The 20992-nt window shown below is 35.0% G+C and overlaps 5 protein-coding genes across 9 annotated transcripts; 3 read left to right on the forward strand and 2 right to left on the reverse strand.

Annotated features, from left to right (window-relative positions):
* Positions 1–1237: 1237 nt before the first annotated feature.
* LOC140821612 (uncharacterized) lies at positions 1238–4854 on the forward strand. 2 transcript variants are annotated; one of them, XM_073182145.1, is made up of 6 exons: positions 1238–1503; positions 2912–3202; positions 3354–3460; positions 3574–3706; positions 3821–4015; positions 4227–4854. In XM_073182145.1, the coding sequence occupies exons 2-6, from the start codon at positions 2930–2932 to the stop codon at positions 4512–4514; spliced, it is 996 nt and encodes a 331-aa protein (XP_073038246.1). In that variant the 5' UTR covers positions 1238–1503; positions 2912–2929; the 3' UTR covers positions 4515–4854. The 2 variants fall into 2 exon arrangements, with proteins under 2 accessions (XP_073038246.1, XP_073038247.1); XM_073182146.1 differs by lacking the exon at positions 1238–1503 and adding an exon at positions 1620–1998.
* A 1204-nt stretch (positions 4855–6058) lies between these two features.
* LOC140821623 (RING-H2 finger protein ATL52-like) lies at positions 6059–6571 on the forward strand. Its single transcript, XM_073182161.1, has one exon. The coding sequence runs from the start codon at positions 6059–6061 to the stop codon at positions 6569–6571; it is 513 nt and encodes a 170-aa protein (XP_073038262.1).
* An 880-nt stretch (positions 6572–7451) lies between these two features.
* Positions 7452–9442, reverse strand: LOC140821624 (LOB domain-containing protein 12-like). The gene is made up of 4 exons (XM_073182162.1): positions 9290–9442; positions 8729–8985; positions 8607–8625; positions 7452–7682 (listed from the first exon to the last, which is right to left on the reverse strand). The coding sequence occupies exons 1-4, from the start codon at positions 9440–9442 to the stop codon at positions 7452–7454; spliced, it is 660 nt and encodes a 219-aa protein (XP_073038263.1).
* A 1389-nt stretch (positions 9443–10831) lies between these two features.
* On the reverse strand, positions 10832–13723 carry LOC140821609 (cyclic nucleotide-gated ion channel 18-like). The gene is made up of 6 exons (XM_073182143.1): positions 13004–13723; positions 12704–12916; positions 12308–12621; positions 12022–12133; positions 11674–11910; positions 10832–11587 (listed from the first exon to the last, which is right to left on the reverse strand). Exons 1-6 carry the CDS (start codon positions 13478–13480, stop codon positions 10838–10840), a joined length of 2103 nt encoding a protein of 700 aa, XP_073038244.1. The 5' UTR covers positions 13481–13723; the 3' UTR covers positions 10832–10837.
* Positions 13724–15774: 2051 nt separating this feature from the next.
* Positions 15775–20871, forward strand: LOC140821581 (potassium transporter 8-like). 4 transcript variants are annotated; one of them, XM_073182097.1, is made up of 10 exons: positions 15775–16003; positions 16151–16206; positions 16314–16498; positions 16592–17078; positions 17178–17231; positions 18545–18805; positions 18901–18953; positions 19133–19256; positions 19368–19622; positions 19699–20871. In XM_073182097.1, exons 3-10 carry the CDS (start codon positions 16460–16462, stop codon positions 20751–20753), a joined length of 2328 nt encoding a protein of 775 aa, XP_073038198.1. In that variant the 5' UTR covers positions 15775–16003; positions 16151–16206; positions 16314–16459; the 3' UTR covers positions 20754–20871. The 4 variants fall into 4 exon arrangements, with proteins under 4 accessions (XP_073038198.1, XP_073038197.1, XP_073038200.1 ...); XM_073182098.1 differs by lacking the exon at positions 15775–16003 and adding an exon at positions 16023–16041; XM_073182096.1 differs by having other exon boundaries at positions 16151–16498.
* The last annotated feature ends 121 nt before the right edge of the window (positions 20872–20992 follow it).

Consider the following 20992-nt stretch of genomic DNA (forward strand, 5'->3'; position numbering starts at 1 on the left):
TTTATCGTTTGGTTGTGTTTTGGGAGGAGAATGAATAGAAAACTATCAATTTTAAGGTTTTGAAATTTGAAATCAAAAACTTTTTTCTCAGGTTGTAATTATTTGGCAATAGCAACATTAGTGCTCAACGATCCCTCCACTCTACCGGCCCCTATTGATGGAATAATTATTGGATAAGTTTCACATTGGTCCCCGACTTTCAAACTAACATTCAAAATTATCCCTCTTTTTTCTGATTTCTTCATTTTAATCCCATAATCACCTTTCAATTTAATTTAGTTTCATCCTAGTATAACCAAAATAACTAAACATAAATACTGATAAATAAAAAAATAAAAAAATTAGTATTTACATGAATCTACCAATAAAAACATATAAAATGGAGTGTCGCTAGAAAATTTGTAGTTTATCAAAGGTTATAATTTATATTATGCTTCCTGAATCATTATTATTCTTCATCATTTATTATTATTATTTAATATAAAATTTAAATATACCAAAATATATTAATTATTTAATATAAAATTTAAACATTCACAAATTTTTTTCATTATGTTTTTACCATGAGGAATTTCAAGATTGCCCTCAAATAAACATCGAAAACAATTAGAAATTAGAGGAGTGTAATTGAATTAATGGAAAAGGTTGGGGATTCTTTTGAGTTCCCCCTAATTAATGCAGTCCGTAAACAGTCTAATAAAAAAAAGAAACAAAATCCAATCAACTTATGCTTTGTTGAAGTGTCTACTTCAAAATTTGAATGTCGAATCGTTATTTTAAGCTTTATATATGTTTAAATTTTAAAAAAACTTGATGCTAATATATTATTTTGATTATAAAAATTGCAAACGTTATGCTTAAATTTTTTTTAGAAACATATATAATAAAAATACCGCGTTTAGGTAAAAAAATTACGACTGAAAATATCAATTTCTTAAATATAAAAAAATTTAAAAAAACCCATAAATACAAAATTATATTTTCGAAAGTATTAAATATAATTTTATGTCAACTACTCATAGCTGAATCAATATTTTAGATTTAAGACAATGTTTTACTTTCAGAATAAATTCTTTCTAACCAAAAAAACAATTTTTATAGATATTAATAAAATATATTTTCCATATACAGATTGTAATCCAATCCAATTTTTAAATAGCTAACAGATATGTTTGCTGTTTGGAGGAGCAAATGGCAGGGGCAATTTAGGAATTTACTTCCTTCCCGGGGTTCACATGTAAATACCCGACACGAGGCTGCCGGCCTAGGTTCGGGCAGCAAAACACGCGGTCTATATTTACTGCCCCCCTCGCCGGTTACAGAAATTTCCCCTGATTGCTCCTGCATTCCCCATTTCTTATATATAAAAAAAATCAGACAAATCCAATCCAATCCAATCCAATCCATTCCCCAGTAGCGCATTGTTATGTGCTCCGTTCATCAATAATTTCATCAGTTTCGCAGGTGCTGCTTTCGCCAATCATTCCTCTTCGTGTTCGCGTGGTGAGTATTCTTCTATTTTCTACAGTTTGTATTAATTTTAGTTGACTTTTAGGTCATCTTGCTTTGAATCTGATTGTAGGGAAGAATTTTACTTGATTTGAATCTTTGTGTGGTGAATGAGCGAGATCTTAGTGCATTTATACTCGACTGAGTTGATATCTATGTTTATTTCTTTCATTATTTGTTTTGCATTCATTCTGCCTCGTTCGATTTTATTTTAGAGCTAGATCTCTCTACCGGTAGGGTGCAGCTGAAATATATTTGTCAATGCAAGCACTTTTTTATGATCGAAGATGCTGTATTTTTTTTTTTGGTTGGATTTTTTCCAGTTTACTCATGTAATGTGATCTCTTGTGATGTGATGGCTAATATTGAATAAGTTGATGAGTTTGGTGGGTTCTGGAGAGTACCGAGTGAGGATTTAGGTTTTGTTGGAGAGTTTCCTGCAAAACATCATTCGGTTATGTGTATGTACGTCCGCTTCTGCATTCTGAGGTAGTCTTAGAATAGAGGTGAACATTAGTTATTTGTTAAACTTGTCCGTTAGAATTTCATTACTGAAATGTACTTCTCACAGTCAGAATGATAGTCTGAATACATGTGTTATTTGGAAACATGTTTCATATCCCATATGCACTTAGGTCTGATTTGATTGTTAATATCATTTACAAAATGGTGAGTCTAGACATTTTATGCAACGCTTTTTTGCTGTGAGTACACCTAGGTTAAGGACTGGATGCTATATTTTTTAATTCCTTGAAGTTGAGGTTTTTTCCCAGACGACAGATTTGGGTGTTGTGGGTTGTATAGTTACTAGATTAATAAACTAGATTATGCTAGCGCTGACTCGATCACATAAATGATTAAAGAGATGGTCTTGGATTGTTGAGGAATGCAGGTAAATTTAAATTCCTTTGTTTTGGAAAGATTTATTCAACTGTTTCGGCATGGTGTGTTCTACGTGGCCTCATCATCATTGGCTCCTTTGTTAGACTAAAAAAATTTGAAAATTTTGAAATATAGCAAGTGAGTTAAATTGATTTGTTGCCAGAAAATAAGTGCAAGTAGGAAAGTGCTCTACTGGTAAGTTGATTGATTGATGTATTCATATCTGGTTTGCATATTGCTAATCAATTGCCTTTAAGTGTACTTCTCTTTTGTCCATTAATCAGTTGATATTTTTTATGTTATCCATCCACTGGATCTCTAGAACAGTTAAAATTTATATAATAAAATGGCAGAAACGATTTTCCTTTGAATTTTTGTATAATTATTTTTGTTCAACGCTAAATGGGTTTCATTTTGTTTTTTTAATTGGTTGCTCTTGTCATATCAGCATTGAGTTAATCTTTAGTGTTTTTTTCAGTTAGTTATCACTAATGCACTATGATTTAATTTTTGTTTATAGGTGTCAATAATATCCAAAATGTCCGGCATGGCTCTCAAAGATGTCAATAAAATACCTGAATCTGAGAGGATTAATGAAAGCTCCAGCAATGGAAACTTTATCAAACCTCACTTTGAACTTGCAGAAGAAAATGTTGAAAATAGGCAAAACAAGAAGACGGCTTCCTTGGTTGACACTCCCACTAAGAGAGATGGATCTGAAAATTCTGGAGAAGGGGTGGCAAATTCTGAAGTAGAGTACATTGAATCTGAGAATTTGGAGGATGTGGTAGATGTAGAAAACTGTCTAAAGGTATTTTCGATGTAATCCTATACATGTTTATCAACATTTCCCAAGATTCTTGATGTGAATGTGAGTGTGTAATCACGCGCTCATGCTTTTTCCCTTATAAATTGCTCCTAAAAATTTATATATTTATGCATTCTTACATTCTGGCGTTTAGACACTCTTAGTGGGACTAGGTTCCAAAGACTGGGTTTCGGTGTGTGATGCACTCAACAATGTTCGTAGATTGTCTATATTTCACAAGGAGGATATTACTGGCATACTGTAAGTATCAATCAGTAAATACTTGTTTTTATCGGAAAATAGAATTGATATTATACTTTTTGGATGCCTTTCCTGAATTTCCTGTCTCATGACTCGTTGATTTAATTCATCAGGAATGATGTGATTTCCTTCATAGTGAAATCCCTAAAGAACCCGAGAAGCGCTGTTTGTAAAACTGCAATTATGACTTCTGCTGATATCTTTAAAGCATATAATGACAACATGATTGATTCACTGGATCCACTGGTAAATTGTTTTTATTCAAAACTCTGATGCTGCATACTTCCTTTTTATGGGCTTTTCCATTTTCCAAAGTAACTCACTTCCTTTCTGTAACTGCAATGCTATTACCCTTGTTAGCTTGTACAACTTCTCCTCAAATCTTCACAAGACAAGAGGTTCGTGTGCGAGGCAGCTGAAAGCGCTTTAATAACCATGACAAACTGGGTTTCCCCTCTTGTATTGTTGCCCAAGCTGCAAACTCATATTAAGAACAGGAATCCTCGAATTCGAGCAAAGGCTTCTTTGTGCATTTCTCGAAGTGTTCCACGTCTGGTAAGCACTCTTAGACGAGTTTGATGCTCTCCCACCTCCCATTTGTGCTTTGGTTTCACCTGATAATATGAAGCTGTGTACTTCCTAACATGTCTCTATCTGGAAGTTGAGATTACTTCAATGTCATTTGACGGAACTGGTTTTTCTGTTTATGACTTAAAGTTTCTTTTCCATCTAATAATATTAGTTCAATTTTCATTTTCCTTCCCAGGGAGTTGATGGAATTGAAGCATTTGGCATCGACAAACTGATCCAAATAGGTGCATCCCAGCTCAGTGACCAGCTTCCCGAGTCCAGAGATGCTGCTCGTGCATTGCTGTTGGAGTTGCAATCTGCATATGAAAAATCTCATCTCCTGGAACCAACTGCTACTGTATCTGAGGAACCCTCTACGGTTTCTTGGGAACATTTCTGCCAGTCGAATCTTTCTCCATTGAGTGCGCAGGCTGTCCTTCGTGTGACCAATATCCCTCGGGAGGGATTCATTTCAAGTTCATAGCACAAACATGGTTTTTACATACAACGAGTAATATTCTTCATTTGATATTCATATGTTGGAAATTTTCTTGTATATACGATGAAACTTTTGGATGTTTGGCATGGCGTTTGAAGCAGATTATAGATCCTACCTTAGATTGAGTAACCAATAGGTTCGGTAATCTGAAATTATCGTTCTTATAAACTGAAGAATCTGTTCTAGTATGTTACAAAACTTGGTCGTATATGGGTACGTAAATCGAATGAAATAGATCCAAGGATCCAGAATTTTTTCCGATTTGCGGGGCTATAATTTTCTTGAAACACTTGTGATGATTGATGTTGGAAATTTTATGCCACAATTAGTTGCAACCGATTGTGTATTCAACTAAAAGTAAACAAGAAATTGGAATGACTGCTATTTTTGGACATCGGAGGTTTATTCCATCTTTAGCATGATTGTAGTATATGTTCATCTTATGTGAGTTGTATTCTTTGATTTATATTTAGATATAGATATCATATAATTGGAAGTAATATCTCTATGTAATATAAAGACAATAGAAAAATATCTCGATTAATTTAGAGCCAATGGTAGATTTTTTTTTTATTTTTTAATACAACGAAGTATAAGATTTTATATCTGAAGTGTTTGTGAGAATGTGATTTGAACTCTCAAGACCTCATAGGTTTTGGGTCACAAAGTCTTGGAGCCTCATCATTGTCACTAGAACAAGAAATCTACACAGTAATAAAAGTTCAATATGTGAATTTGAAGGAGTTTACACAATGTGTTTTCTTAAAATTGCATTATATTTAATAGAAAATCTCTTTTTTTCTTTTTACTCGGTCCACCAGTTTGTTTAAACCTACAGACCAAATTGATTTGTCACTAGTACCATTATATCAATCACATCATTGAAATAGTCTTATTCCTTTAAAATTTTCACATTCGGTGCATGGGAGCCATATTAGCACGAAACTGGAAGAAAAAGATAATAAAAAAAGTTCGTATAAAATTTATAAGACAACAACATGTGCGAGACGATCTCACGGATCGTATTTATGAGACAGATATCTTATTTGGGTCATCCATGAAAAAATATTATTTTTTATGCTAAGAGTATTACTTTTTATTGTGAATATGGGTAGAGTTGACCCGTCTCACATATTAAAATCCGTGAAACGATCTTAAGTGAAACTCACTGAATTTATAATCTATAGCACCTTTCCTTTATTCGTTCCTTTCCCACCCACTCCACGTACCACAAACCCCACTTAAACCTTGCATTATTATCAATTAAATTAACACAAATGGCCTCATCGCTTTAGCAGCTTCTACTCTTTCTCTTCGAAATTTTCCTAAAAGATACCTTTTCCTACATCACCTCAAATTCCACCAAATGAAACCAACTCTTCTTTCAATCCCTCTAAATAGTGTCCATCTCCCTCTTCTTGACCACGAAAAAATAACTCAATGTTAAGCTGGCAATGCCTAACCATGTCTTAGGCATCGCAACTCATGTGATCGTGATGGCAATAATCATTTCAGTGATTTTTCTATTCATGGGAATCGGGCTTTTGATTTTGATCCGTGTTTGTATAGTCGGGAGGATGCTTAGAAGAGGTGAGCCTAACATGGTGGAGAGGGGGGGATTCGGAAGTACGAGTATGTCACAAGAAGACATCGAAAAGTTACCATGTTTCGATTTCAAGGAGAAGGAAAAGGGGAGCAGCCCTTTGGGAGATTGCGTAGTTTGCTTGGAGAACTTTCGGGTGGGGGAAAAGTGCAGGCTTTTGCCTTCGTGTAATCATAGTTTTCATGCAGAGTGTGTGGATTTGTGGCTTTTGAGAACTCCCGTCTGTCCAATTTGCAGGGCTTGTGCTGATGTTGTTAATAGTACTGAATCGTTGTTTGGTGAAGAGACTAATAGTGAAGTTGACTCGAGAGATGTTCAAACAGCAGAAAATGGTCATGGAACTGAGGTTTCCATTCAGATTTCAGATCAAAGATTGGAGATTGTTGATTTTAGGGAAAATAGAGGAATTGGTAATGTAAGTGAGTTAGAAGGTGATTGAGACAGTGGTTGAGACCATAGAGATCCAAGAAAATGTATAAAGATTGTATTTGGTTTGGATCAAAGCATGTCATTTGAAAAATGATCTTGAAATGACTTCAATATTAACAAGAATTAGAAATCTGTTCTAATATTTCGGTAAGGTTTTTCAAAGAGTGAAAATTACAGAATTCGTCATACTGGCATGTTTTTTTGTAAGTCGTCGAACTTAGTTTTAGTCAAATAAATTGAATTTTGTTTTCGCTTTTAGTCCTTTTTTCGGCAGCGGCAAAATTACATGGCACGTTGTCACAATGGTGAAAAGAATTAAAAGTGAAAATAAAGATCAATTGATTATACTAGAATCGAATTTTATTTATTTATTTATATATTTATTTTTGAAACCAGCGTATTTATTTATTTAAATATAAACATAATAAATATTGCAATACTTAGCAATAAGGCATTAGTCTCTTCGGTTCTTGAAAATTTTAGGGTCCGGTTTTATTTAGTCAAACATGAAACACCATATTATGGACTATTTCAAGTTCGTGCCAGCTGATATTTCTAGGGTTAAAAAAACTTTACCAGCCTAATTAATGCAATGGAAGTTAATTAATTATATTAATATAATTTATTGGTCTATTTCATTTGTTAAGATCAAACGTTTATCATATCGAAAATATAATAAATTATGTACGTTGGTGAAAAACTTTGAAATAACCGAGAAATTCAATAAGATATCATCTTGAAAACATTATAAATATTTTTGTTATCCACATGTAATATTATATTGATTTTTATGTAGGAAGCCACTTTCTTGTCCATTTAAAATCAAGAAAATGCATGTGCAGCAAAGAAACAGAAGCAATGGTTCTTCTTTTTTCTCCAAGTTCCAAACTTCATCTGCTGCTCTTCCCATTCATGTCAAAAGGCCACACTATTCCATTCCTCCAGCTAGCCCGCCTCCTCCTCCGCCGTGGCGTGTATGTTACCTTCCTCACCACTCCGGCGAACCATCCCTTCATTGCTCCGGCGCCGATGTCTCGATTCTTGACCTTGATTTCCCCAAGACTATACCCCACTGGGAATCGAGAGCACCGACAAGCTTCCTTTGGGATGTCGACTTTTCTCTAATTGAAAAGAGTATTAGTGCAACAGAGGGTATTAATATAATTTTCATTTGTGGTGAATTATCAAACATTAAATTCTATATTTGATAAACATGGATGGGCTTTATGAGTTAAAACGGACAATTAAAAAACAAGTAAACACATAATATTGGTGTAATCCCATTCTTATATGGTACATGAACACAACCGAAGATGATGAATTTGAAACGTTTATATTTGAAAAACTACACAAATAAATAATTCGAGTCGATGATTTAAAATTTTGAATCCATGAAATCTAACATCCAGAAAGATGCTGAAATCGATATCCAAAATCATTATATCATGTGAGTCTCTCATTATTTTAATGAAAGTCGATATCATGTTATGATGATTCAATGGGTGTAGGATAAAATGTTTTGTAGATTACTTGTTTCACATTTTAAAGTTCTTCAATTTGAATAGAAATCCTAATTAAAGAGTTGTAACTTATTTTAATTTTCCATAATTAATACATATTTGTCATAATTAGTAAATGCGGTAAATTTCTATTAGTAATACACAGGTTGTTACTTAAAAATGTAACAAAAGATTTATTCTCCTTAAATTTTATCATGAATATGGTATAATACAGCTAATTAAGGATGCCTCCACGTAATTAACACATCCAATGAACACTTATATTTTTCAGCAGGCTCATCATGAATTAAAATATAATCAATAATTACACATTTAGAGTTAAATATGAACAAATTTCCATATTATTCCAATATTGATTATGAATTATACAATCTTGTTTGATATTTTAAGCATAGCAGTTAACATATATATATAATATAAAGATAAAACATTGTACATATGTATTTAACATTAATTTTTGTTAATTTATCTCAATTTTTATAAAGTTGGCAAACAAATAAATAAAAATCCAACTTGTTATCTTACAACAAATTGAACCCATTTCCTAAAATAGGCCAACAAATTATAGAGCTAATCAAAAAAATCAAGGAACTGAAAGAAAAAAAAAAACTCCAACCAAATAAATCTACACTAGGTTGAAGTCGAACCAATTTGTGTTTGCAATATCATACTGCGCCGGCGAGGAAATGGGATTGAAATTTGGTGTAACTTCAACTTGATGATGATGAGCTGTGAGTGCAGCAATATGTGCTTGAATTCTTGCTAGTTGGAACTGTGCTTCGTGTATCTGTTGATGCAAAATTGTGATTATTCCCACACAACCATATACCGGATCCTGGAGTCTACATTGAGCTTCAAAGATCAAGTAGTTGGCTGCTTCCGCTCGTCGATTCGCCGGAAGTTCCTGGTTGTAAGAAATCCAAGAGCCAAGAAAATTTTCAGAAGCAAAACTTGCTGTATAGGGTTTACAAGAACGTACACATGGAGCTCGTTGATCCCTTTATTTCTTAGGGTATTAATTCTTTTCTTTTTCTATATTATGCATGCATGATCATCCTGATCCCTATTTTATTCTACTTTGAAGAAGTATAAAAAAAATAGAGAATTAAAAATCGATAACTTTACTGAAATTTTTGGGAAAAAAAATGGTCCAATTTAATAGATATTGTAATATTAAAATTCAGATACAATATATATATACAAGTGACCTGAAGCATCTTTCCAACGTTGCTAGCTCCATAGATTTTATGGACGCAAATAAATCTTTTTGAATCATTGGCAGGAAAATAAGGAGCGAATATACAATCGGAAGGGCATCTTCTTCTCAAATATCGGCATGCGGCGCAACGAGTCGAATTCATTATTTAAATCCTAATGCAAAAAATCTTTAGAAAAATCTAATGCTAAATGTATAGATCTAAGGGGATTTCGCATTTATATGGAGAGGAAGGGAATGCAACGGCTAATTAACATTTGGATTAATTATTTTGGATGTAAATTTTTGAATTCGAAGTGTGCAAACATATTGGAGAGCTCGCATTTCGTAAATTGACTCAAATTTGCATTTAGACGACTTATTCTTAAGGAAAATATGTTATAATTGTTAGGAAAATGAGATTGATTGGAATCCAAATTCAGAATATGGAAGTATGCACTTAAAATCTTCCATTTCGTTGCAAGAAATGGCTTAGTTTCTGGAAATTACAGCAATATGCATGTATGATAATTGTTGTCCTAAAAATATAGTTAGAAGGAATATATCTCACTATTTATTTAAAAATCTGCACTGTTTAAAAACTTATTCTTCATTAAGTTTGTAGAAAATAAAATATGTCGCATATACACATAATTAAATAATTAATTTAATGTTCTTTTGGTTTTGTCTGCAATTCCTGCATGTTTTTTTTTTTTGTGGAGTAGCGTGAATTCGAATTCATGTTGATGGTGATTGATATATGAATTGTCCAAGCGACCATGATACTTGGGTTGTTGATAATATTAATAATGACATAGAATATACGTAATTGTTTCTCAATTTTACAAACTGATAAAAAAGAATTGCAAGAAAATCTGTAACAATTTTCTTAAATTTTAGATCTGGCGAGTGTTGTGCATGGGAGATATATATCATATCAACCATACGATGAAACCACTGTCATTAGAAAAAAATGGTAAAAATATGTCAACGATGCCAAGAAATCACTGTCATCCTTCAAGAAATGCCATTACAGGACATAAAAGAAAGACGAGAAAAATGTATTGTGATGAACCAATTCCGTCCAATGCACCCTCCCAGAGAAATCGACTTGTAAAGCCTGGAGCTTTGATGCAGCGAAGGCCGTTTTCGCCGCTCAACTAACCATTGTCATATCTTATTTGATTGAGCACGCGAAATCTTCCATTAAAAAGGAATACAACTAGGCAGAATTTGCTGATAATAGCCTTGATGGATGAGAATATGAGTACATCCTGCGCATCGGTTAAGAAACAAAGACAATAATCCTGCAACATATCGGAACTTGGACTAAATATTGTGCTTGAAGAACATAACGTATAATGAAATTTCGAGAAAAGAGAAATGGATGACATGCTGATGTATATGCGAGTCAGGTGATTCTGTAATGAACAATTAAAACTAACATTTGCTCCTATCCAATTTACAATACTAAGTTCATAGAGTAGTCCTACCAAGCATCTAATCAATCTTCTCTTTTCGCTCCACTTTTTGGTTCTATCTGTCAAAAAAAATATCTTAGCTAAAGATCCTCGAAGAAATCAGGCTCATCTGGTTTAAACAGTTTCGGCATCTTTAAGCTCGAGGACGCAGGATCAGCAATTTGAACCTTCTGAGCACCAGCTCCTCTTTTCGTGTTGGCAGCAAATTTTGAAGCCAAAATTGTGGCTCCTAGATGCCGAGCACTGCTTGGAGTATCAACCGATGAATTGTCACCACTTCCATTGTCCGAATCTCCGTCTTGGTCGCTGCTGTAATTAGACATATAGTAGAAACTCTCTTGTAGAGCTAACTCCTTCGCTAGCTTCTTTTTCTTGAATCTTCGCCATGCTGCTTGAATAAAACAGGCACCCCATGTCCTCCACTGATGGGAATAGTACCTAAATGCATGCTGAAGCTTCTTGCTCTGAAGACGTTTAAATTGAAGGGCGACAAATTTAAGGTCTTCTGCTTTAAGTGCGAATGCTTCGACTTCTGTTAGAGTTTTGACGGTTCGGGTTGAAGAAGGAAGGTTTGAGGAATTTGGTACTAGAGCCCAGGTTAGTAATTCTTCCCCACAGAAGTCACCTGGTCGAAGGGTGATTGAATTGAAGAACCCGGAACGTCCACCATTTGTCGTGGAACTCTCAAGTTGTCCTCTGATGATGAACAACATCACGTTTACCGGATCGTCTTCTCGAACAATGTAGCTGCCTTCTGTACTCAAGGATGAAACTAGACGTTCACATATGGCATCCAGGAGTTGGTCATCCATTTGTGCAAAGAAAGGAACCTGCAAAATGGATAAATTACAGGAGATTGTTCAGATGATTTGTTAAAATATTTCCAAAAGTTGCAGCTATTTGAAGGATTGCATACTCGGCGAACGAGGTTAAGACATAGATGCCTTTGAATCTCACGCCTAAGGTCCACAGGTAAGGACCGTAAGATGGATTCTTCGTGGACTCCTCGTGTCGCGAGCCATTTATACTGATCAAATCTACGAACACGTTCCTGCAAATCTGGAGGCAGTTGCCGATGCCTCATCCATTCTTCAGTGTCCCTTCTCTTAATTCTCCACTCTTCAAGTCTCACCGTCATTGATTGCAAATAAGTCTTCATTCAAGAGAACCAAAGAGACAAAATCTCGTAACTAAACATCAAAATAAGCTTCCAACATGTATGTCATAGTGATGGTGATCTGGTTCAGAGATAAGATATTATTACCTGCATATCTCCAATCAAACGGGCGAACAGTATCAGACCACCAATGCACAAAACAATACAGAATGTCGTCTCTCCAAGATAAGTGCTAGTCGTCAAATTCTGTCCATATGAACTGCAAACAAGGTTACAAGCTATATCATCTTGAAACAATCTTGAATGTAAACATCGAGGCCTTCAATGCATAGATCAGAAAAGATACGGCCTCTAAGTAAGATTCAAATAAGATGAGTAAAAGAACATATGAGCTCAAAAGTAGAACCGAAAATTTGTTTCTAGGCATTCACACCTCAAATTTCTTAAGCCCCACCAAAGGCAATAAATGTATTTCTCAATGAAAATTGATGAAGCAACTTCGCTAGTAAAAGCATCAGCAAACATCCCAAACTTGAAATCAGAATCATCATTGCTAGCGTCACAACGTGAAAGTACACTAGTCGAATTCAGCCAATACTGTCGCTCAATACCCCCCATTTCAGGACTTTCACAGTCAAGGAATTTCAGATTACACGGTGGGACACTGGTATATTCGTCTTTACACCCTTGATCCCAGCAAGAATGTTGCCGCCCTATCGATGCCAGATACCATGAAGCTCCTAATACCTGAAACCAATGTTGAATCATGAAAAAAGAGGTTTATATGTGAAGTGGAAGGTCGAGGCAATATATGCTTATATATTCTCACATGGCTGGCTAGCATGTACAGAAGCAAATTATAAGCAGCTCCTGCCCAAGCAGTCTTGGCTATAAAACCCGTGGTTTTAATTATCCTCTGATTCAGGGGAAAAATGACAAACAGCCGTGGAACATACTGGATTAGGACAATAAGAGCAAGAGTGTTGTCAGCCTGACCGGTTCCGTTCGTTTTCGTTGCTGGAATTACATACCAGATCACAATCTGAGAGAACCGAGTTTTTTTTAGTTGGAAGACACTGTAAAAAAGACAATGTGCTCAATTAGCTTCACAAGCAAGTTTGTGAATTACCTGAGGCAGCGGCAGAGTGGCGGTGAGATCAATTATAAAATCAGATTTGAGATACTTCATGGCAATCTCATGGGGATCCATAACAAGCTCCCCACGCCCGAAAACCCGGGAGCTCGGAGCCACAAACGCCATGCGAAACTTCATCAACATGTGTAGAACGTAAAATAAATCGGAAAAGGTTCGAAAATAAGTGATCAAAACAGAAGCTTGGTTATCTGTGGACATACAGACTTGGCCGCCGACGTACGGGAGATAGAAATACAGGGGGTCGATGAAGAGGGAGATGAGACAGGTGATCAAGAATATGTGGTTCCAGAGATTGACAATGTCGCTGTTGGGATCGAGGATTTGGTAGTGCCATAAGATGCTGAGGGAGTTGGGCTCGCCCGAGGCGGCTACGGCGGCGGAATGGTGGTGGGTCAGCGTTCGCCGGAAGTGGCGGAGGTGGGATGCAGGCGTGGTGAATATTCTATTCATCTTCCATGGCGGAGGCCAGATTTTCTCGGATTCTCCGCGAGATGATTTCAAGAATCGTCGTTTAAACACTCTACTTCTGATTGAAATGAAATCGATCAAGAAAGTATGGAGAGAGATTAAGGTTGGGTTTGCAGAAGGAGGCCGGGAGCGTTGGTGACCATTGAGATTTTGGAGGTGCGAATACGAGGAAATCCGACAACTACGGCTTCTGTAATTTAACCCCGCATATTCATCTTCTACACCAAAACTCTTATTCGAACATATACTAAATAAAAACCAATACTAACTCGTTTTATTTAATTAATTGTTTTTATTATAGTTTAAATGATTATATAGATTTAAATTATTTAAACTAAATATAAGAAAGATTTTTGTAAAAAAGTAAAGAATGAGAAGTAAAAATTCTAATTAACATGCTCATATAATGATAATCGATATCGTATTTTATGAGAAAGATATCTTATTTGGGTCATCCATGAAAAAATATTACTTTTTTATGCTAAGAATATTATTTTTTATTGTGAATATCGATATGATTGACCTGTCTCATAGATAAAGATTCGTCTCATAAAAAATCTACTTTGAATTGAATGTTGTATTTGGATTGAATGATTGGAATATCAAAATGTAAGGATGCTACGTAGTGGTGAACATTTGAACCAATACCCGATCCGCTCGGTTTCGGGTTACTTTTATCCACTAGTTTCAAGCATATGATGTTTGCATCATATTTATTAGAGCCAAAGTCAAAAATTTATTTGCATGCATTAAATATGTAATTAAGTAAGATGAATGCATATCAATTTATACATTGAAAGACCGATTGTTTGTTGAAAAATAGCATAATCGGGATTCTTTGGAGATCCATGCAAACTCCTGGAGATTCATTTTCATTGTATGCCTGCAAATTTCAACGATTTAAAATATATATTTTCTCAATATTATATAAATGAATGACTCCAATATATAATTTTTGAATCGGTCTAAGATTAAATATAAAGATGTATTACATATATAATATCAGATTAATATAATAATATAGCCGCAGGATTTTATTTTTGGAGAATTAACTGTCAATCATTATGTTAATTATTGACCGATAGATAATTGAAACTAGACAAAAACTTATGTGAGATTTTTTTTGTGAGACAGATCTTTTATTTGGGTTATCCATTAAAAAATATTACCTTTTATGCTAAAAATATTACTTTTTATTGTGAATCGCTAAGATTGACCCGTCTCACAAATAAAGATTCGTGAGACCGTCTCACAAAAGACCTACTCTTGAAACTAACAATACACACACAGATTTTTTATATAATTATTTTGAAAAAAAATTCTTGAATTTATTGAGTATGATTAACAAATTAATTATAGTTATTTTTAGAATGTACTAAAATAGATTGTTATGATAAATTCTATTAGATAAATGAATGAGTATTTTGTCCATCAATTAAAATCATCAAAGTAGTTATTCTAAAGATTTGATGTATTATATATAGACAAAAACTTGTGTGAGACGGTATCACGGATCGTATTTTGTGAGACATATATCTTCTTTTGGTCTTTCATGAAAAATTATTACTTTTTATGCTAAGAGTATTACTTTTTATTGTGAATATTGATATGACTGACATGTCTCACAAATAAAGATTCGTGAGACTGTCTTATAAGAGGCCTAGTGAGATATATATGATATACTGGAGCATGTTTCATCTATGAATTTTAGTATATATTTCAAAATTAGTAATATATATTCAAAAAAAAATATATGTCTCACAAAACACTACTAATTATACTATTTTAATTGATTTTTTTCTTAATCGGGAGTTTTTTAATTTTTTTTTTTTGGTTTTGTGTTCATGAATTTGAGTACATATTTCAAAATTAGTAGTATTTTTTTGAGTAAACTAAATAATTTTATAAAAACTATTATGAGACCGTCTAACGGAATATTTTTGTGAGACAGAAATCAAACTCAACCTATGAAAAATATTATATATTATATCAAAAGTATTAATTTTTATTGTAAATGTAGAATGAACTTATCTGTCTAACATATATAAATCTGTAAATCTGTTCCACAATGCACTTATTAAATATTTTTTTAGAAAATAATTGATGTTCCAAACTAAACCAAATTCACAGCATAGTGATGTGTGGACCACAATTCAATTCTCCACTGTGGATATGGTTTAACAACTTTAACCATTTTCTATATGTATTTTTATGTTGAATTGATGTGACAGAATATTGTAAATGGGCCGGTGCAGGGCTGACTGAGGGAATAATATTCCATGGTTCTACTATTTTGATTTTCGTGTCACCAATATTAACCCATTTTTTTAGATATCGAACTGTTCGATTTCGAATATATGTTTTGGGACGTAGTCCATAAATACTTGCATTTCGAGTGCGAGTGATTTGAGCCGTCTGAAGTAGTAAGCATCTAATCATGGAAGAAAACAAAGGATTGGCCGACTGATAAAGACCCGTCGATCAAGCGCGAACACTCTTCACACAGTGGGTTCACTCAGCAGTTCCATATTTTTTTAATGGGTGTAACCATTTAAATTCACTTTGTTTTTTTTTTTTTTTGAATCTGAACATTTGTTTAATTGATCCAATGGAGTTGCGTTTCTTGATCTGCGGTGATTTTTTTACGGGTAGGACCGATGTATGTGCAGCAAGATCAGCTATATAGAGTGGCCATTCAAACGACACATGTCACTATGAGTTTCTTCTTTCTTTTGCTTTCCACAAAACACGTCGTGTTAGGCACAAATGTTCAGCACAACTTCCTAACAGTCTTTTATTTGGTGTCATCTTGTAGATTTTCGTTTTGTACCCATGATAAGAACGGCGCCTTTACTTTTTTAACGGAGCATTCTTGGTATAAAGGCTGGCTTATAGTGCTTGCTCAAATGGGTAACCCATACCTGCTTTCGGATACCAGCCAATGATTCGTAGACGCTTGTGATGGATATTGAAGGCAGGAACCCTAACAATGCTATAAAGGTGAGAACTTTGTGCCAAAGAAATATCGATATTTTTTTTACTAGTATTTTGGTAGTTGGTGATTTGTTGCCTACTGTTTTATTTTTGTTACAGAAAGAATCTTGGAGAGCTGTGCTGACCTTAGCTTATCAGAGTTTGGGTGTTGTTTATGGGGATTTAAGCACTTCACCTTTGTATGTATACAAAAGTACTTTTGCGGAGGACATCAAACATTCAGAGTCTAACGAGGAAATATATGGGGTTTTATCTTTCGTATTCTGGACTTTGACTCTGATTCCTCTTCTTAAGTATGTGTTCATAGTACTTAGAGCTGATGATAACGGTGAAGGTGGGACTTTTGCTTTGTATTCATTGCTGTGCCGCCATGCCCGGGTGAGCACTTTGCCAAATGGGCAGCTTGCTGATGAGGAATTATATGAGTATAGAAAAGATGGAATTGCATCAGGTAATAAAGGTTTTGGCTTAAGCTTGAAATCGACATTGGAAAAGCATAGATTGCTGCAAAGGATGTTACTCACTTTGGCTTTGATTGGGACTTGTATGGTGATTGGGGATGGAGTTCTTACACCAGCTATTTCTGGTATGAAATTGCTTCTTTTTGGTGGTGGTCACTGTAAATTTGGAGAAATTGAAACGTTGGAACTTAGAATTAACTCATATTTCTGTTGTATATGCTCAGTATTTTCTGCTGTGTCCGGATTAGAGCTTGTCGTGTCAAAGCATCATCACCAATGTAAGTTTCGTATGAATTTTGATCTGTCATTTTTACGTGTTAGAATTGTTTTTCTTAGTTTTGAAGAAGATGGGGGTATTCTTATTTCTGTCAACAAGCCAAAAAATTCAATTGTCTGCCTAATCTTGTCTTTCACCATTTTTTTGGTGATGACTGAATTATTAAAAATATGAAAACTCGTATCATCGCGAATCTTGAATTTGTCAAAATGGCTTGTCTTAAGCTCATTATTGGTGCTTGGATTTCTGCATTGTTGCATTGTGAACAAAGTGCAGTGATTGGGATAGGCAAAGTGGAACTTTTTAAATCGAGGAAATAAATATATGCTTAGTATTGAATTATTGATTGGATACAAATTCTAGGCCTCAAAGACATTGATGTTTGAATGCTCAAGATGTTCCAACCTCCAATTTAATCTCCAAAAATAAATTTATTCTCATAGCTTAGTGTATTTCGTGGACAAAAAAATTCCACCAAATTGTGCTGAAAAGTCATTATTGTGGGGGCATTTCGTGCATTAGGACTAACTTCTCGCTTTAATCAAATAAATATTAATATGATTTATATTGAAGTAAAGTCAGGCCGCCATCTTCTTGATTGTGGCGGACCATATAGCTGTATTCTGACGACGAGATGCAACTTAAATTAAAATAAGTTGTATTTAGTGTAAAGTAATCACTTACGAACAATAAAAGACAATGGAGTTTAATGATTTTCTGCTGAAAATGTGATGTTGTAGAGAGAAGAGAACATATAGTGGTTGAAATTTAGTTGAAAAATTAAGTGTGATATGTTAAGATGCAATATTTTTATGGTCATATGATCTTCTGTTCTCTCGACATCTCCATTAGTGATACGATTCCCGCTGGACCTGGGCTTATCTACAGGTGCATATATGACCTGTTACCAAAGTATTATCTACTTGCGCTGAATTACTCCTCCACTCAATTCAGATTTGTCACGGCTTAATGCTTTATAGATTAACAACTTCTCGAAAAAGTAATACTGTTGCTTCTGAAAGGAAGGGAATGAAAATTGGAGTTTTGCCTGTTTGTTTTTCTTGTGAGGGAAAAAAAATCTAATCTTGGTGCCGCCTATCATTGCTGTATCAGCAGTAGAGCGTAGTACCAAAAAGCTGGCATTCAGATTTACCATTTTTTGGAGAACCATTATTAGGTGCCCAGATATTATTAGTTGTCGGCTAATGTAGCTATGGGCCATGCTTTCTCTATGCATGTCCTGATTTTTTTGTCTATTAAGTTGTTAAGAAATGGCTAATGTATTTTTTTCCTTAAATTTTTCATGTTTCACAGATATCGAAGTCCCTGTTGCTTGTATAATACTGGTTTTCTTATTTTATCTGCAACACTACGGAACCCACCGAATAGGATTTCTGTTTGCTCCAATCGTGATTACTTGGCTATTCTGCATCAGTGCCATTGGAGTGTATAATATATTCCACTGGAATCCGAATGTTTATCAGGCACTCTCTCCTTACTACATGTATAAATTCTTGAAGAAGACTCGAAAAGGAGGCTGGATGTCCTTGGGTGGGATATTGTTGTGCATAACAGGTTATTAGAGCTTATAATGCTATTTATTTCTGCTTAAAAGTATCCTTATAGTTTCTTCCTTTTAAATCTCATTTAGATGTGATGTATATTTTCAGGTTCAGAGGCCATGTTTGCTGATCTTGGACATTTTTCGCAGCTGTCCATCAAGGTGAGTGGATTTTTTACTTTTCTTTTTATTATTTGAGTTTCAGATTCTCTGTCAGATTATAGACTATATAAGAGATACGACCTGCCCTTGGTGTAATATATCATCGAGTCTGATAAATTCGACGCGTTTTGCAAAGTTTTTGCCGGTTCGACTTTGACTAAACAGCTGCCTTATTGCAGATAGCTTTTAGCTTTGTGGTTTATCCATCCTTGATCCTTGCTTACATGGGACAAGCCGCTTATTTATCCAAACATCATGTAATCGAGAGTTACTACCAAATTGGTTTCTATGAATCTGTACCTGGTATGTAAAGTTTCTATGTCAAATGTCATTTCATCTTTATGAGTAGTATCCAAGATAACTGAACTTTTTTTGAGTTTTGCGGCTAAACCATACCCTCCTCTCGTCATGCAGAAAATATTCGATGGCCTGTCCTCGCAATTGCAATACTTGCTGCTGTCGTGGGAAGCCAAGCCATCATCACTGGGACTTTTTCCATCATTAAGCAATGCTCTGCTTTGGGCTGCTTTCCAAGGGTCAGAATAATACACACGTCGTCTAAAATATGTGGGCAGATTTACATTCCAGCTATCAACTGGACTCTAATGCTTCTCGGATTGGCTGTGACCATTGGCTTCAGAGACACAAAACACATTAGCAATGCGTCAGGTAATATCTACGCTGAAATGACATCATTGTTTATGACAAGAATAAATTTCTTATTGCTCCCTGTTGGTCTCACCAGGTTTGGCTGTCATAACTGTTATGTTGGTAACCACATGTCTTATGTCTCTCGTCATCGTCTTGTGCTGGAATAGAAGTGTTGTTTTTGCCATGTGTTTCATATTCTTCTTTGGTTCCATCGAAGCCCTCTACTTCTCAGCTTCTCTCATCAAGTTTCGTGAAGGAGCTTGGGTTCCGGTTGCACTCTCATTTATCTTTCTAGCAATAATGTACATTTGGCATTACGGCACGTTTAAAAAGTACGAGTTTGACCTTCACAACAAAGTTTCTATCGACTGGCTCCTCGGTTTGAGTCCCAATCTTGGGATTGTACGGGTCCGAGGCATTGGCCTGATACATACAGAACTTGTTTCTGGAGTTCCAGCTATCTTCTCCCATTTCGTGACTAATCTCCCAGCTTTTCACCAGGTTCTAGTCCTGTTCTGTGTAAAATATGTCCCAGTTCCTCACGTGAGACCCGAGGAGAGATTTCTTGTTGGAAGAATCGGGCCCAAAGGGTACCGAGTTTATAGATGCATAGCCCGTTATGGATACCGTGATTCGCTCACGGATGATGTGGAGTTTGAAAGGGACCTTGTTTGTAGCATAGCAGAATTCATCCGTTCGGAGGGGAAAGAGTGGGACAGTCCGTCGGACAAAAATCTAGAAAACGAAGAGAAGATGACAGTCATTGGCACTACATCAACACATACAAACGGCATCAAAATGTTGGAAAATGATGAAAAATTATCTGATATAGCCAGCGTTATGGAGCTAGGGGAAATTCATGCACCCGATATTCCAAGAAAAAGGGTAAGATTCCTCCTACCTGAAAGCCCACAAATCGATTCAGAAGCCCAAGCAGAGCTACGGGAACTGATGGAAGCAAGAGAGGCGGGGATGGCATTTATATTAGGCCATTGTTACGTGAAGGCGAAGTCCGGTTCGAGTCTGATAAAGAGGGTGGTGATCAATGTGGGGTATGATTTCTTGAGAAGGAACTGTGCATCACCAACATATGCACTGAATTTGCCTCGTGCATCTACTTTAGAGGTGGGAATGATTTACCTTGTTTAGTTTTCAAGAAGAACATAGTTCTTGTAAATTAATATTGTAAAGCAAATGGGGACTCGACTTAGGCCTGTATGTTTTTACTTGGTCCTCGATAATTTATGGTATTATTACATACACCAAAGTTTTTCTCTTTTTTTTAGAATAAGTAAAATTAGTATAACTAAAACAAAACACAATAATGACACTGTCATAATACTAGAAAAAACACTTTATATATGGTAATATCATAATCAAATAGATTA

Source organism: Primulina eburnea, unplaced genomic scaffold (assembly GCF_022965805.1).
Source record: "Primulina eburnea isolate SZY01 unplaced genomic scaffold, ASM2296580v1 ctg636_ERROPOS244172, whole genome shotgun sequence".
Lineage (NCBI taxonomy): Eukaryota > Viridiplantae > Streptophyta > Magnoliopsida > Lamiales > Gesneriaceae > Primulina > Primulina eburnea.